A 17440-nucleotide genomic window follows, 5' to 3' on the forward strand; every position below is an offset into this window, starting at 1 on the left:
CTTTATGGCATATTGTATACCTCAGTTACCTTTGATGTATTTCTGTGTAGACTATTGTGAATGTTGCAGGATGTTTTTAGATACTTAATAGTCGATAGGATCCACATCCTCTCTGGATGCAGCACGTATTTTGTGTTTATATGGCAATTTTATAGCTAGCAATAGCATAGCACATGAACACAGTGAAACTAAATCTTTACAAAGTTCTTTGTAAGAGCTACTGGAAATGTTTGCAGAACAGCGTTGGTGGCTTAATTCTTCCTGCTAGGTATTTTAGAGCCAATTCAGTGTTTACTAAAAAGATTTTAAAATAATGGGACAGAATATAATGAGTTTAAGTAATAAATGTTTAATCAAAGAATTTTACATATTATTAACAGCATTCATTTGGCCAAACATCTACATGGTTGTAATATCCTACTGTATATAAAGTGGGAATGTATCAAGTATAGACTATGAAAGTGCAAATAGCATTTTCAAGATTAGAGTATTTTTTTACATTATAAAATTAATTGGTTTACAAAATAGGCTTGCCAAACGTTTGTTCTGAATTGTAAAGTCAATTACTGGGGTGGTCTTGAATTTTAAATAAGTACCAAGAAAATACAAATTTAATATGCTAAAATTCATGCTTGGAATAAAGTTAACACAGAAAACAATGGAATATACTGCACAATCTAAACCAAGTTACAGGAAAAACCAGAACCCACAAACTTCACTATCGTCACAGAGAGCACTCATACATATCTTAGCTTTGCAAGACGCCTTAACGCAATACACAAAATCTGTGTAAGGACCATCCTACTTGGAAATTATAACTTAAAAGAAGCTGTATGTGCGTCTCAAATTAATGTACAATTCATGAGGACAGAATCTTGAAGAGCTATTTTAGATTAAGAGGATTTTATATTGGATAAATGTTTAAATAGATAATTTTCCAGTGTCAGAAAGGGGTTCAACATCAATGCTTTCAGGATAGGGCAGTTAGAAGCGAAGCTAGAAAGTGTAATGGATCTACAGGATACAGTAACAGAGCAGCAGACTATTTCTTCTAAAGAAACTTTCAGAAGAAACAGATTTTAAAATTTTTTTTGGAGTAAATAATTAATATGTAGTTATTTAGTATTATGAATTAGAAGGAGTGCAAGATTCCAACAGTAATCTTCAAAATGAAAAAGATTTAAACACTTTTTCTTGTAACTCACAGTAATCAATATACATACAACCTTACTTGCTGTCATAATACTTTACTATACACACTCATTAATGAGAAACCGTTATATCAGACGTCAGTAGATCTCTCATGTTAATTCAAACATAAAAATGGAGCATTTTACTTATTTTGCTTGTACTAGGTTTTAATTATATGCAAGCAAAACAGTAATTTCAACAATTTCCTCTAGTTAAAATTACAAACTGTATCACTGTAACTTACAATGAGGTTTCTGAGCTTGTAAGCCAATTTAACAAGAATTTTCTTCACAGTAGGACACCACTAGGGAAGGTCTTTTTTTCTCTCTTCCTTTTACATTAAACAGCAACCACACACCAAACAAATATTGTGCAATTGAAAGAATACACAGTAGTGTTTGTTATTTATATAAAAAACTTTGAACACTTAGGGTACAGTACTCCTCTGGGCAGGCACGTGGAGGGATCCTTCAAAAGTGAACTCTGACTGGAGTGGGGTTGTGGGAGTGATGGGAGACATGCAAAGACTTCCCATTACTTGGATTGCATTAGCACACATGCCAAGAGATGGAGGAGGGGGAAAACAGGGTGCAGTGAGACCTGCAGGGTGCCCCCCCTTACTGTGCCTACACAGTGCAGAATCATACCCTATGTAATTATTTACGGTAAAGGCAAGGCCATGAGTGGTTTTTTTTTAAATGGAGGTCTTTGCAATTCATAGCATAATAACTCCAAAAGAGATAACTGAACTTAATTACTCATTTCACTGTGGCAACTATCTGTTTGGATTAGGCAAAGGCACGGTAATATGCTGCATGTAACAAATATTAAACCTTTTATTATGGGATTGCCTCTAACAAGGAAATTTCTTTTTTATATATATATAAAATGTTACCATTAAATGCAACTGCACTGATGGTGCATAGAATGCATTGTTAAATGTGGAAAACAAGGGACAAAGATTGCACTTCCATTAAAGTGTCTTTCAATACAGCATACTTGCTGCTAACCAACTGTATTTCAATGTTTAAAATAACTGTTCTTAACAGCAGAATTAGGCTTAATTAACTTAAGGTACAGGTTGAATGCGGTCACTGTGGCAACAGACGCCAGTTAAAGTTGGACAAGCAATGCTTTCCTGTGGTTTTTCCATCACAAGGAATTACGCGTCAGCTTTCAGAGGAAAAAAAACACTGCATAATTTGTGTTGAAATTAATTTGCTATTCACAGTTTGGCACATCTGTACTGTAAATAGACATGAAAAAATCTTTGATTTTATAATTAAAAAAACAACAACCCACTTCTTCATTGGTAAAGCAGCATTCAAGAGAAGTATCATATACCTCAATTCCCACTGCTGGTTAAAGATTAGTTGGGCAAAGGCTATGTAAAAAGCAAGGTATAAAGAAAAACATACCACTAAACACTGTTTTGTTAAAAGACAATAAGAATCAAGGTAAGGGGAAGGAGAAAATAGTTTCTGAGGCTCAAACACCCGAATGAATCTTAGTCAGCCTTTAATGCATACTTTCAAGTTAAGGATCACCCGCCTAAGGCTAAGTAGATGCTGCATTGTATTAGGAATGTAGAGTACAAACTATTTATTCCTCTGTCTTCAAAGCAAACAAGATACTTGCTGTTAAATGTGAGGGAAATTCCCTGAAAGATCTGTATAATCTTCATGAAGAACTTAAAGGGAACTCCGACATATTCCACCTCTACACTACCAACCAAGCTCTCCTTACGTGGGCCAGTCTCCAGAATGCTTACTCCACACTGTGAACCTCTGGCAACTGCTTAGCCTGTCTGGCTCTACAATCAATTTCTATGTTCAAACTTTTAATTTTTTTGTGGTCACACCAAATGCACATGCTCAGTCCACTCAGTTGAGGTCTGGGACATCTGACCTGAAGCATCTCCTGCAGCATCCACTTGGCCAGCAGTCTTCCCAGCCGAGTTGCCACCTGGTGGTACCGTTTCGTCTGGAAGAACAGCCCCCGCTGCAGCACTCTCTTCTGTTTGAGTGCATCTGCCTTCATTTTTGAGGGTGTCCTCAAAAAGCGCATGCTCTTCCAGAGGGTCCTGTCTTACACTGGGAATACGTGGCTGCTCTCCCAACCCCTCTTCAGTCCTGGGCTGCTGTGAATCATCATCGGTTTCTGTACTCGCTGAAGGAATGAGAGCTATACTCTGAGGATTCATGTCATGGAACCAGGCCATAATGTTTCCAAGGAGGTTTTCGTTTAAATTAGGGTCTTGCATACTTGAATCAGCTTCACTAGAGGTTGAATATAATCCACTTCTTGCATCACTGAAAGTATGAGAACTAAGATGGTCGGCTGAAAAGGGATCACTGTCTGTGCTTAGTTTCATCAGACTATCTCCAAGTTCTAATAGCTCTGAGCTACTTAAAGCAGCCCTTGGGTTATCTATATTTAGGGGACCAGAGTCTAACCTTGTAGGCAGAGAAGTACCTATTGCTCCTAAAGAAGCTTCATTAGTCAGAAAGTCTCTAGTTTCCTCATCAATAACCAAGCCAGATTCTTGCAATGATAACTGAATGGCAAGCAGGATATTAGGGTCATCTTCATCCAAGGAACTCAGAGCCTGTGAAAGGTTTAAAAAAAACCTTCAGAATTAAAGATGCTCATGTATATATTTCAGCAATTTTACCCATATTATTTCCAAGTACGTTTATAATCCAAGTTCATATTTATAATGTTTAATTTTACTTAATATTCTACTTGTGAGATCCAAAGCAGGCCAATTTGTAAAATGTGCCCCCCAAATAACTGGAATTTTACACACGTTTACAGTGGAGGTGTGGACACCATCTGTCAACAACAACCTCCAAGTGACACATTCAGAAGGTAGAGTTATGCAAGATAAAGAAACAGCACAGGACAAATGAATATACCTGCAGAGAATCTTGGTTTTCAGAGCGACTGACAGGAGTATAGTCATGAAGAGATGAACTGTGAAGGATGCTCATGGAAGCAGAACTCACCATGGAATTACCATGTCTTCTGTTGCTGCCACCTTCTTGGGTATCTGCTCGGGGAGGCAGGGAGGGAAAGAGTCACACTCTTCAAATCCATAGTTTTACTGTCATGTATCCTACCACTCTGGTCAGCAAAACTTGGAGCATTCCTTCTTCAAGTGGTTCTTGGGCTAAAGGAAGAGCCATTTAAGTTGTTAAAAGGCTCTTTAGGCTGAAGGAAGGCTTCAGATTGCTGAACTAAATGCCAGGACAGAAGCCAACACTTTCTATGCAGCACTTCGACTAAAGCATACATTGGGGGGGAGGAGGGGGGGAGAGATGAGAATAGCTAACATTCTTCTAACAGCTGATTCACAGAATGCAATGCAATTATGTATTTGTATATAATTTTATTAAATTTGAAGATTAATCTCATGACACTATATAGTTCTTGGTGACTTTCACACTTACAGTTATGTGTGTAACTGTGTCACGTAATTTCCACTACTGTAGTCGAAAGGGAATGTGAATTCTCAGAAATATCTTGGTATTAAGATGAGTGAAGAAATAGTATAGGCCTGTTGTCGAGGGGAGCACATATTTGGCAGTGGCATAAGAGGATTACGTGTTCTAGGGTAATACCCACTGACAATATAAAATACCACATATGGTTCTTCAGATTCCCTTGACCTAGGCCAGGGGTCTTCAAACTATGGCCGTCCAGATGTTCATGGGCTACAATTCCCATCAGCCTCTGACAGCATGGCTAAGTAGTAGGGTTCATGGGAATTGTAGTCTATGAACATCTGGACGGCCATAGTTTGAAGACCCCTGATCTAGGCCTTTGAAACATGGCAGCGAAGCAGGGTATGCTCTGAAAAAGGAATTCTTAAGCTAGTTGGCAGTGACAGACTTTGCCTTGACAATAGTTTGGGGTTTTTTCCCTTCTGTTTCCTTATTTTGTTCTATTATTTTAAATATTGCTACGGAGCAAGGTGTATACATGAGTCTGGCAACAAGCTAGGCTGCATTCAGGTGTCACTTTGAACTGGGATATGTACAAATGTTGCCAACGACAATGCATGCACTTGATTCCATCTCTACTCCCGACTGACATGAAGAATCCTAGTCAGATGCTAAAGTTGGCTGTTTATAATGCAGGTATGTTAGATAAATGAGAAAGTTAATTTGTCCCCTACAAACTGGGATTTATGACCCCAGTCACTGTTTGTTTTCAGCACTGTTTGACCAACAACCAGGGGAACTCTGTGAAAAAAAAACCCTGACTACACCTCTCCATATAAGAGGAGGAAAGGAACTCAGCATTATGGCCACAACTCCTTCCTAGGAAAACCTATGATTTATTGGTAAGAAAGAAAATTGGTAAGAGTCTTCACGTGTTTGCCTCTGTTACTGGTAAACTCAGTTATTCTTCTGGGCTTCATAGTCCATCTCAGGCTGTTTCTGCACAGCCACGTAAACGAACCTCCACCGGCATAAATTATAAATTATGCTGGTGGAGGCTTGGGGACTGTTTGCACCGTAGCGTGTGAGCAGCCCCAATTTTCTCCCCAGCTGGAGCGGACTCCCATGCGGAGCCGACTCTCCTTCGGTCCCCTCCACTCACCACTTCTTCCAGCGTTGCTCTGGAGGGACACGCCAATGCTACTCTCTGACCTCCAGGGGTTGGAGGACAGCGTGGATGTGTCTCTCCAACCCTCCAGAGTGACGCTGGAAGAAGTGAGTTGAGGGGAAGGGAAAAGCGGTGACTTCCCACGGTACGGTTCGCACCGCGCCAAAGGGAAGACGCCGCTTTTCAAAAACCTCACTCGATGAGTGAGGTTGAAAATGGCAGCTTCACGCCGCTCTGGAGAGGCCAGGACGGCGCTGCTGGGAAGAAGCAGTGCCTCCTGTGTGAACGCTTCCCCAGGGACGGCGTTTTTGCCATCCCTGGGGCACTCTATTCCGCCTGTGCAGGAAGGGCCTCAGAGAGACTAACATTATGCCAGAAAAGTTTTATGGTCCTCTCCATTGCAATCCTAAGCACAGGTACACACTTCCACACCCACTGACTTCAATGGACCTAGACGGATTGCTCTGCGAATCACCTCCTGTTCAGTTACACTGGGTCATTTAATTAGTAAGGGGGAAATTCCATGAAGTTGCAAATGGCCCAGTGTAACTGGGACCATTTGCATCTTCATGGAATTTCCCCCTAGCTCATTAAATACTAAGAATTATTCACCACTAGAAGCCTCCGTGTTGACTGATTTTCTCTATATATCAAGAAACAGGCATCTTACAGGAGGACTTCTCTGCAAGATCTTACCTAAGGTACTTTCGCTGGGGTCATCTGGGTCCGGAGCATTACTGAGCAGGCTATGCATATCTCCACGTCGCCGTTGTCTGTGCCTCCTCCGATACTGAAATTCAGCATATTCCTGCATAAACCAAAGGTTACAAAATACAGGGGAGCATGCAATAATAATTCTGGGCATCACAACAGCACATAGAAAGGAAAAAAAAGACTGCCTGTGATTTTATGCATTATAAAATCACCTATTTTCATTAACAAAACGAAAATAAAAACAGAACAACAACCTCCCCAGCATTTTACACCATGCAAGCATTTTTTTAAAAAAACTGAAAAGATACAGGATAGCCCCAAGCACACAAAAGTTACCAAATTAACAGCTTAGCTAATCTAACAAGGCTCTCTATCAAAGTTGCTGTTCTTTGACTTCTTGCAATCTGTTTTGTTGGGATAATTTTTTCACACAATAATGTCATCTGGTATTTACAAACTTTTACTGTACATTGTAAAACAAAATAATATGAAAAAAGTGCCAGTGCATGTACTTTTGCAAGAATTAAAACACCCAACAAATATTACCCCAATTCAAAATTTTACATTTTTTTCTGTGTAAATCATGATTGATTTGTTCATTGTATCTGCAAATACCGCATTTTGCCAAATTGTAAGTCTCAATTAACTCTCGTGGAGTGATTGTTGTCCTGAGTCGTCCTTCACCAGGATATATAATTGATATATAAACTGTGTTTTCTTTCAGCTTGTCTATCTTGTACTATATCTTCAGTCTGCTCTCCTGGGTGGCTTGGTGGACTAAACTCTTATGTGCAAACCCTTGACTGCCTCCTTCAAATTCTGCAGGACGTAACAGCAATCTGATTTGGAGCATGATTCCTGCTTTGATTGCAAGAGTCTGGGGCAGCTGTCAACAGAATGGCACATAAGATATACAGCAGGCCCAAGAACAACATCTCCACATGTATACTAATGGGAATAAAAGAAATGTTATGGCTGCTACAGAAGCTCACTAAAAATGTCAGCTCTGGGCCAAAAAATGCCCCGAATAACACTGGGCCTTTTCAGCTTTTAAAATCTTCCTCCTCCCACTGCCATTTCCCAACCCACAAGGACTAAGCAGCCAGTGGAGGCGTGGGCAGGAAGAGAGGGATCTGTCCCCCTGTGCGGCTTGAAAAGCACTGGCGGGGAAAGGAACAGCCACATCCTTCATGGCAGCTGAGCTAGTTCAGGGTGCCATGGAGGATCTGCCCCCTAGCAGGGGAAGTTCTCTCTCCTCCCACTGTTTCCCAACACCCATCCACCCCCCCGGAAATGGCAGGGGGGGTGGCAGTGCTGGGATTCAAATAATGTAACAACCGTTTCCGGTGGTAGGATTCAAATCATTTAACAACTGGTTGTTTACAAGCACCATTTTAACAACTGGTTCTGCTGAAGTGGTGCGAACTGGCTGAATCCCACCTCTGGGGGTGAGGGGTGGGGAAGAACTGAACAATTTCAGGTTTGGATTTTTTAACCTGAATATTTTCAGCAATAGCCAAATAAAGCTGATGGATTTCCAGGTTAAAGAGAAAGCTGAACCCAATTTTTACTGATATTTTTTATCGGTGCTCCTGCCTACCCAAAGTGTTGTTTCTGTAGAAACGTCATATTTAATTTTAGGAGTTATTAGGAAAGGTAGACTGCAAACAGAACAACAAACATTGTTGTTATATAAATCTCAGGTTAAGGAGGAGGGAAGGTGGTATAGCTCAGAAGCCAGAAGCCAAGCACAGGTGCTGTTTGGATGAGGTACCACCAAGGCAAACTCTGCAAAGGATGGCAACGGCATACCACCTCTGCTTCCCACGTGCCATGAGAGCCCCAGGCCGGGGTTGCCAAAATTCAGTTGTGACTTGACAGCAACATGTACCTAAATTCTAGGGTACCACTACTGCCAAAAGGGTATGTGTTTGTGATAGCTGCAGATTTTCTATTCACAGTGAAGTCTGCCCAACCCAGGACTGCATCCTACACTATTTCCAATGGTCCCCCAAATTTCAAGAGAAGCTTTTTGGGTGTGCAGGTGGGGAGAGGCTATATACCTTTTGTGAACAGAGCCTGCAGGTTTTAGGATCAACAGGTAATGGAATCTGAGAAGGAACCGAGGAAAAAGTTTGGCTAAAATTATCACTTTGCACTGTCCCCAAACTTCCGAGCCCAGTAGATGATCCCAAAATGGGACTGTCTAAAGAACAGCACAGCATGATCCACTTTGCACAAGGAAGTCATGTCACCATCTAGCACAATGCTGCCATAACACTTAACAAGGGAAAAGCATCTATTCAAAATAGCTTACTGCCTACAGAAGCAACATAGTACAAAGGTTTCTAATATCTGCTTTATTTGCATATAAGCACATGTCGCTCATCCCTCTGTAATAATTAAAATGTTTGTAATAAAACATTCAATTATTGGGAACAAAGTATTATAAGAACTGGGCAAAAGCAAGCCAGCCAATGTGCCTGTAAGAAGCAAACTACATTTCTGGGAGCACAGCACTACCCAGCAACAACAGGGAAGGAAATATACAGAAAAGCATATTACAAAGTATGGGCAACAATCCAATATGTTTAATTAACACAAACATATTAAATTCTATGAAGAAACAATGAAGTAATATCTGCTGTCTTATCACACCACAAGGAAACTGACACCATGTGTATGCTTCAAGATATTTCATTTTGGGTGGCTAAATGTTCATTTTGGGTGGCTTACTATGGCAATTGTGGACCTGCTTTCTTTTGTCTATTCTTTCCTTAGGATGGGTAAGCGGATTGTACTATAGCTGATGAGTGGAATTTGCTTCTCTACCTTCCTAGCCTTTACTTGACTCTTCTCTCTGGAAAGTTGTGTTACCCTGGACCAGGGCAATCAACACCTGCCCATAAATGGCAGCAATTACTGGTGCTGCAAAGTAAAACATGGTTACACTTACCTGTAACTGTTGTGCATTGAGTATTCTTCTATGCAGGCACACATGGGAACTGCCTATGTGCAGGCCAGCTGAGAACATTCTAAAAGTTCTGGCCTTTTTATGCCTAAATAGCTCAAAGCACTTGCCAGCACAATGTCCCTTCGTGGTAGGTGTATGGCCTGGAAACTCTCCATATGTTTTATGCAGTTTTCCACCCAATGGGACCATAAAAGGGAGGAGAAAATTTATCTCCCTCAGTTCATAGATACCATCACTATAGAAGGCAGGAGTAATCCCCCTTACCCCAAAAGAACTCTCTGCAGAGAAGAAGAAAGGGAAGCGTACAAGAACAGAAGAACATTTGATGAACAGGTACAGGAAAGTGCAACCATGCTTTTATCATTGTGTCTTCTGTGCATTCCCACATGAGAGACTAGAAAGATAATGTATGAAGAAGGTGAGTATATAGCACTTAATGGAAAAGACAGCAGTTGTTGGATACTGAACATCTGAAGATCTCCTGAGCCTAAGCCTAAATATCTCAAAGCACTTGCCAGCACAATGTCCCTTCGTGGTATGTGTATGGCCTGGAAACTCTCCTTATGTTTGATTATCTATTCCCAAATGCCAAAGAGCCCATCTCTTCCCACCTCCCCGCCCAGGCTTTGATAAGAGGGAGATAAGCTATTAAAGCTTACCTTATACCCTTAGTTTGGAACATTTACGTGGAGACCATTCCTGTGTGGAGACCATAGGCCTCAACCTTTTTGAGCCTGCAGGAACCTTTGGAATTCTGACACAGGGTGGTGGGCACTACCATAAAATGTCTGCTGCAGAAAGCAAAGCAAATAACAACATGGCTGCCACAAGAGGTGGAGCCAACCAGAGAGTATCAGGGAGTGAGTTTTGCTGTTTGGACACAAGACAACAGTTTTGCTGTGTGGACACAAGACGATAGGTTAGACCCATTTTAGAGTTAAGGACAGCCCTCATGAAAGTTAAGCACTGAGTTCGGAAAAGTGCAGATCTCTCCAGAGTTACGTGGAGATCTAAGTTCTGATGGGTGTCTAATGACATGGTGACCCTTGATGGTACTACAATTAGCAAGTCATCCAGGTATAGGAATATGTTAGAGCCCTGAGGTGGGCAACAACCACTTTATAAATACTCTTGGAGAAGAGGAGAGATTGAATGGAAAGACTGTATATTGGAACCTCTGCTATGCACAAGGGAAATGAAGAAATGTCCTGAATTTTTTCCTTATTGAGATATGAAAATATTCATCTTGAAAGTTTATAGTTCTGAACCTAATGTGAACATTTAACAGTAGTAAAACAGCTTTGAGTGCTTATAGGATTGGAATACACTTAGATGATATCATGAGACCTGGCCAATCCCCCAATCATCTTAGATTTTTTAAAGGTCAATAGTACAACTGAAAAGGTCAGGGCCTTCAAAGGGCAAAATTCCCATATGCTCTATGACATCCTGCTGAGATTGCTGGAGATCGCATCAGATTGGGACTTGATGTACTCCAAGCTTATTGTTTGGGGGGACTTCAACGTCCATATAGATTCAGCCTCACCTTTACAAGCAGAGGGCCAAGTGTCATCCAAAGCAGCACTGGGACTCTCCCTAATTAAGAGGGACCCCACACACCAAGCAGCCACATGCTGGGTTTGATCTTTAGGGTGTGGTTTTGACCTCTATTGATAGAGTGCCATTCCCCCCCTCCCCCTGACAATTCTTAAGAAAAGAACTATGTCGGGATGAGGGACAATAAGTTGTAGGTTCAGGGTCTTTGGATACCCAAGAGACTGCCATCGCTATCTGTTTGGATATTAGGTTTTAGTGAAGTTTTATATTGTAGTATTGGAACTGTTTTGATGTTTTAACTGTGTATGTATGCTGCCCTGAGCCTAGCTTAGGCCAGGGAGGGTGGGGTATAAATATAATAAACATAAATAGAAAGAAGTTCTCAGCCCTACAGAGGAGGCTATTGACCTAGATGAGCAACTGGCTATATGATAGCCTGCACTGGGTCTTTCAAGGCCCTTCTCCCTAGCTGAGGTTATAGATGGAATAGTGCCCCTCAGTGTAGTTTCCCCATAAATGGCTTTAAGATGAGAAATCTTTTCATGATCAGCCTTTGGTATAAACTGTTTACAGACTGAAATCCTGTGATGTCATGTGTTTTGCTGAGGCAAAGGGAGGCAAGAATCAGGCAGGTCCCACTGGCTCATTTTTATTTCACAGCAGGAACACATTTTAAATGTGAGGCCATAAGAGGAAGAAAACAGCCCACTGGAGCGTGAGGTGAGTTATGAAGGCAAATAGCCACAAAACTTTCTTTGGAATCAAGTCAGGCACTAATGAGTGAGGAGAAAAATGTCCTCCTTCAGCGGCAGCAAGAGAAGAACTGAGGGAAACACTCTCCCCCCCTTTTATAGGAAGCTGTGTGAAAAGGGTGGAAGAGCACTGCCTGAGATCCTTTGAAATTAAAGGCACAGATGTGTGTGTGTCTGTGTGGGAGGGGGATATGAATTTACCTCTTCAGTCTGGTACAGTTTCAACTAGCTGCTACGCTAAGTTCCCTACTCCATGTCATCCAGCCAACAGCAAATCACAATAGACAGGAATAAAGCTGTGAGATGCCACTGTGGACAATGATTAGTGCATTGTTACAACTATCATCCCACACACAGTTACATTTGCATTTCATGAAATGTAAGACATATACAAATAAGAAAAAAGAGTATAGTTAATGTAAGAGAAGCAACAGGGAAAAGAAGAGGAATATAGCTCCTGCATCAGACCAATTCCAAAGCTCAATGCTGATTGTGGGTCTTGATCCAGGAGCCAAGTCAAGAGGAGGAGAAGCAGCAGCAGCATCTTAAAGTACTGGCAGATGCTGTCACCCTGCCAGCAGCTTCCCTTCCTTGATAACAAGGAGCAACGTAAGGAGTTTCCTTTTTAAGAGATGGAACACCCCTACACCCCACTTATCACATCTGAAGTGCTGCCATAGCTGTGACTGTGTTTGTCCAGCTACAACTGAAGCAAGCTGAAGGACAAGAATGCCAAACTTTGAGCCTATTTGAGGCAGAGATTCATCTCTTACGTACCCATCCTAAGTTAATAGAGTAAAAAATAAATATATTTCCTTCTATTGTTAAGCAGCAAAAAATACAAAGTTCGATCAGACTATACAAACCTTCGTAGTATGCAACAACATCAGGGAGTTATTCATGCACGGTTTAAATACATAATTTCCATCATGTGCAAATTTACATAATTAAAATCCACAGAAAATTACCTCAGGAGATGCAAATCCTAAATATTCCCAATCCCATGTTCCGCCAGCAAAGCTATAAATTAAACACATTTTGATACTTAAGAACAGAATAAAAGGAACATTAGCCAACAAATTGAAAATGAAAAACTTAAATGTTAGTTTTTAACGTGCTAATCTTATTAAGAAGCACAAAAAGAACTGCAAAATTAATAACATTACGAAATTGCTAACCAACTTTTTAAGCGGGACCCACAAATTATAAACACTTCATTGACAGATCACAATTAATGTAACCAACTGTCTGATCATTCAGATTTATATTGACTAAGCTAGACATTTGTTGCATAGTACTGCAAATGCTTTGTTAACTGGCACTCTTCAGGGATGGTAAGTACTGGCTAATCAAATGAGCCAGTTAATCCACTTATTGCTCTGCTCCACCCCCTACATAGAAGAGCTTGCACCAAACTCTATCCTACTGGAGACCTCATGGTGATGGGCAAATGCTTCCCCTTGAGCCATAGAGTCACGCTACATGGCTGGCAGGCAAGCAGTCAGGTGCCCAGGCGGCCTCTGGCAGAGATGGAGCCTGACAGTTTGAGGCAGATGGAGGGGGAAAGGCACAACTGAGGATGCCGATACACAAGCACACAGGTGTCAAACTCACGGCCCTCCAGATGTTATAGACTACAGTTCCCATCATCTCCTGGGGATGCACTAGCAGTACTGCTGTCCAGAGCCCAACAATGGCCCATGGATACGGGGCGGGGAGAAGTTGGGCCCCAGTGCTGATTAATTGAGCCTTCTGGATAATACATTTCTGGATAAAAATGATTTTACTGTATTATACCGTGCACTGAACCAAAAGACTAGCAGAAAGAAATACCATCTGTCATCACTGCTCTAGAGATATTCTGCCTGAACCACATTGAAAGGTATGCAATTTGTTTCAGCTGGCCCATTACTGTCCTCACAGTTTGTACGCAACATCCAGCTTTATGATCATTAACCTCACACATCTGACTGTCACTTTAATTGGATTAAAATGTTGTTTTAATAAAGCAAAATGAAGAGCTGAAGCATTTGGTTTCCCAATCTAGTTTAACGCGTACCAAATGATGTGTAATATTTTAGCGCTCTGCTGCAGTTCAAAGCAATTCAGCGTCTACCTGCTCGAGCAAACGAGAGTTTGTAAGGGTGGCTTACCAAGCTTGTAGCTACACATTGAGATTCTGTGGGCATACAAATCTGTAGGTTACCTGCGCCTTGGAGCTTCAGGAGAATCTGCAGGAGCAACTCCACGGGCCACAGATGCCAAGAATTCTTGCCTCTTCTGCTGCACAAGACAGGCTGCCCGAATAATTTTATGACGAGGAGTACGAAGGTAAGGCCTATTTACTTTCTGAGCTAGATCCTCTGTCACCATTTCAAGATCCGTCTATAATTTTTTAAAAAAGTCTGTGTCAAAGCCTTATAGGTTAAACAAGCATAATTATTAGGGTTTAAAAATGCATAAAAACAAGCCATACATGTATTCTTTACCTGCATAAGTTCAAATATTTCCTTTTTTGTGCTTTTGGGTTCTAGAAAGAATCCATATGGGTAAGAACACTTTAGGATGCGCCGGGTTTTCAGGAGTTCTTGCACTGCATCTTCAATGAATGTAGTATCTGGACAATGTCCTTCAGCTAAAAGAGAAGTCTAGGCATTACCAACAGAATTTCCCCCCAGCTGCTTAATGTGATGACATCAATAGAAGATACTAAACATGTGTTGGGTGGGATCCACCCATTTAGCATGCAAATCAAGCTTGCTAATTGCATCCTTTACACTTGTTAACAGGCAAATGGTTCTTTCTCCCACCCTGGACATTCCATAGGTATATCTACTCCACTTGCTTTACTACCATCAGATCCTCTGAAGATGCCAGCCACAGATGCAGGTGAAATGTCAGGAGAAAATGCTACTAGAACATGGCCATACAACCCAGAAACCACACAACACCCCAGAAGCTACAAAACTGAAGACACATCTGCAAACCAGGCTATCCAAATATTCAGTCAGGCTCTTGCATTTACAGAAGTAGATGCTAGAAATAATTGCTTTGTGGAAACTTCTGAACCAAGTACATTACACTGAGCACCAGGAATATATCACAGAAAATATTGAAACTCCTACTTCCACTGAGGGCTCTGCTCAGCTGCTCCATTTTTTCTTTGGCTGTTTTTAGAGAGAGAAGTTGTTGTTCTGAATCTAAAAAAAGAAACAGAAAAATACAAAGAAGCACATTACGAATTCTGCAGTTAATGAAACCAAGTAGAGAGAATGGATTTTTAGAAGACTACTGCAACCATACCTGATAGCTGAGCTCATGGTTCTTAAACCTTGTATAGTAGTGCATAAATCTATCAAGTTCTTGAAATCTTTTGTGTTTCTTTTCAGCCTGGATAGAATTATAAGAGGGGGAAGAAACCATTAATAACTTAACTGAGCTTATTTAACTTACTGCTCATAAATTAAGCAAATGTGCAATTAACCATTTTAACAGCTAAGAGAGTTTTATTCAAACAAAGCAGGGTGACAAACACTGTATTGAGAACCCAGCCAGCCCAAAATATAGCTTTTACAACTCAAAAGTCAAATACAGCATCCTGATGCTGTTTTTATTGCAATTTTGAATTAGAGGAACCCAAAAGAACACGGTGAAACTCTGCTCAATTGTACTTTGGAGATCTGATGAGACATTAGAATAATTAATACAGCCACTATCACTGAAGGACAACAACAATGAAACAACAATCTGGCCAGTAATAGTAGGGAGAAAGCTCTGCTCCTTATGACTTGTTGTTGTTGGACTGCATTCCAGCAGGAATATAGAATTGTATGAGGATCTCTCAAAACTCCTACAAGTTCCAGCCATTGTGGTGATTGCAGGGAGCTATTCTGGATATTCATCATGAACCTGTGTTTCTGCAAGAAGTTGATAGTTCTTGCAAGAAGCCATGTTCTTATGTGTCTGCCTGGGCTTTGCTTTTGGAAGACGACCTGATCAACAGATTGTCAAGATAGGGATGGGTATGGATCCCCTCCTCTCACAACCTCATGACTGGGGAAAGTAAGATCCCATTATGGGAAGACTGACTGGAGTTATAAAGGGGATTTTGTCTGGGATATTCCTCTCTTCTGCATCTTCCCAGAAGCCTTAGCAGGCCCAGGAAGAATGACTGATGCAAGGTTTGTTGATCAGGGTGCAGAGAGGAAGAGGCGGTCCTTGATTCCAGACCCCTGGTCTAATGGTAAATATCTATTTTCTTCCTCAATGTTTGTCTCATGAATGCTATTAGCTCATAAGGAGACACTGTCCTGTCTCTCTCCCCCCCCCCCCCCACTCTCCAGTAATTGTTTGACACTAGATGCTGCTTCACTCTCATTTCCATGGCCAGGATTAATTGGAGCCTGCAGATTTTCGGGGCTTCTGCCGTCATCTAATCCTTGGTTCATTTAGCAGGGCAAGGGAAAAGGCTCGTAGCAGTATTGGAGCCGTCTTCCCCTACCCACAAAATGATGGCAGGTTTCCTCACTGGCTGAGGAGAAAGGTGTCATTTCTTGGCAAGCTTCCCCAGCGAGCCACTCCAAGCTTCAGGGTGGATCAGAATGTTGGTTCCCGGGCAAGCTATACTGCAGGAAATAGACTGCTCTTCTTGTCTTGGATAGAGAGGAATGGCCCACTACCTTCAGATTCTCCTCTGTGACAGCACAGACCCTAAGGAGCCTCACTGATTTTTTTCCTCAGAAGCTGCTACGATTTCATCCTCCTATTGTTGAAGGCTTTCATGTCTGGATTCCACTGGTTGTTGTGGGTTTTCTGGGCTGTGTGGCTATGGTCTGGTAGATCTTGTTCCTAACGTTTCCAAATGTCACCAAGACTAGATCACCAAAGATGCCAACCTCTCTGTACAGGGAGCAAATTGTTCCTAGCGCACGTACAAGGATTTTGCAGTCAACAGAAAAATTCCTAAAGCATAAACTTCCTAGAGCTAAGAGCCATCTGCCTGACTGCTGATTTCCGAAACAACATTTAGCACTCAGACAAATATTACCCCCAAGGCACATGTGAACAGGCAGTGTGTCCAAAAACTAAAATGGGAGTCAGGAACCATGTTCAGTGTAAGAGAAGCATCTCTCCTCTCTGAGGGGAACTCATCAATGGTTGTCTGAGCATATGCAGACTGGCTCAGTCAGAGCAGTATGGACGAGGGGGGGGTAGTCACTTTTAGACCCTGTTTCTCAGCTCTGGATATTCTCTAGATCTCTTCACATCTCTGGAGACGATCAAGTTCTTTTCCCACTATCACTGCCCACATGCAGAAGAGAAAGATGTACTGATGGTCCTGTGGCCTCTAGGACTACTTTATGCCATACTCGCCTCCATCTCATAAGAGGAAATAGAACTGATTTGCCTTGCCTCACAGACATCCAGGAGGCTGTGGTTCTTTAGCCTCGTTAGATCTACCAATTCAACCCCTATGGGAACTGTCTTAGACTAACAATATAGGTACTCAGGGTCCACTCTCACACCTGCATACAGGTTGGTTACAGTTAGCAGCTTGGTAACTAAACAGCAAACGCTGATATAAGAAGGGTTTTTCAAGGAAATGTTCACAATCATGATGCCATCTAACAGGTCCTCC

The 17440-nt window shown here is 41.5% G+C and overlaps 1 protein-coding gene across 2 annotated transcripts in view; it reads right to left on the reverse strand.

The window, feature by feature from the left end:
* Positions 1-333: 333 nt before the first annotated feature.
* The window catches only part of ANKIB1 (ankyrin repeat and IBR domain containing 1), a 58951-nt gene continuing 41844 nt past the window's right edge, over positions 334-17440 (reverse strand). The window contains exons 13-20 of one of the 2 annotated variants that reach the window (XM_048510873.1): positions 15106-15192; positions 14928-15000; positions 14292-14437; positions 14009-14187; positions 12771-12822; positions 6502-6595; positions 4110-4243; positions 334-3799 (exon numbers count right to left, since the gene is read on the reverse strand). In XM_048510873.1, the coding sequence (XP_048366830.1) occupies positions 3047-3799; positions 4110-4243; positions 6502-6595; positions 12771-12822; positions 14009-14187; positions 14292-14437; positions 14928-15000; positions 15106-15192 (1518 nt within the window). In that variant the 3' untranslated portion in view covers positions 334-3046. Of the gene's footprint in view, positions 3800-4109; positions 4244-6501; positions 6614-12770; positions 12823-14008; positions 14188-14291; positions 14438-14927; positions 15001-15105; positions 15193-17440 lie in introns of both variants that reach the window. The other variant, XM_048510872.1, reaches the window with a different exon arrangement.

The sequence above is a fragment of the Sphaerodactylus townsendi genome, linkage group LG11 (assembly GCF_021028975.2).
Source record: "Sphaerodactylus townsendi isolate TG3544 linkage group LG11, MPM_Stown_v2.3, whole genome shotgun sequence".
NCBI classification, from domain to species: domain Eukaryota; kingdom Metazoa; phylum Chordata; class Lepidosauria; order Squamata; family Sphaerodactylidae; genus Sphaerodactylus; species Sphaerodactylus townsendi.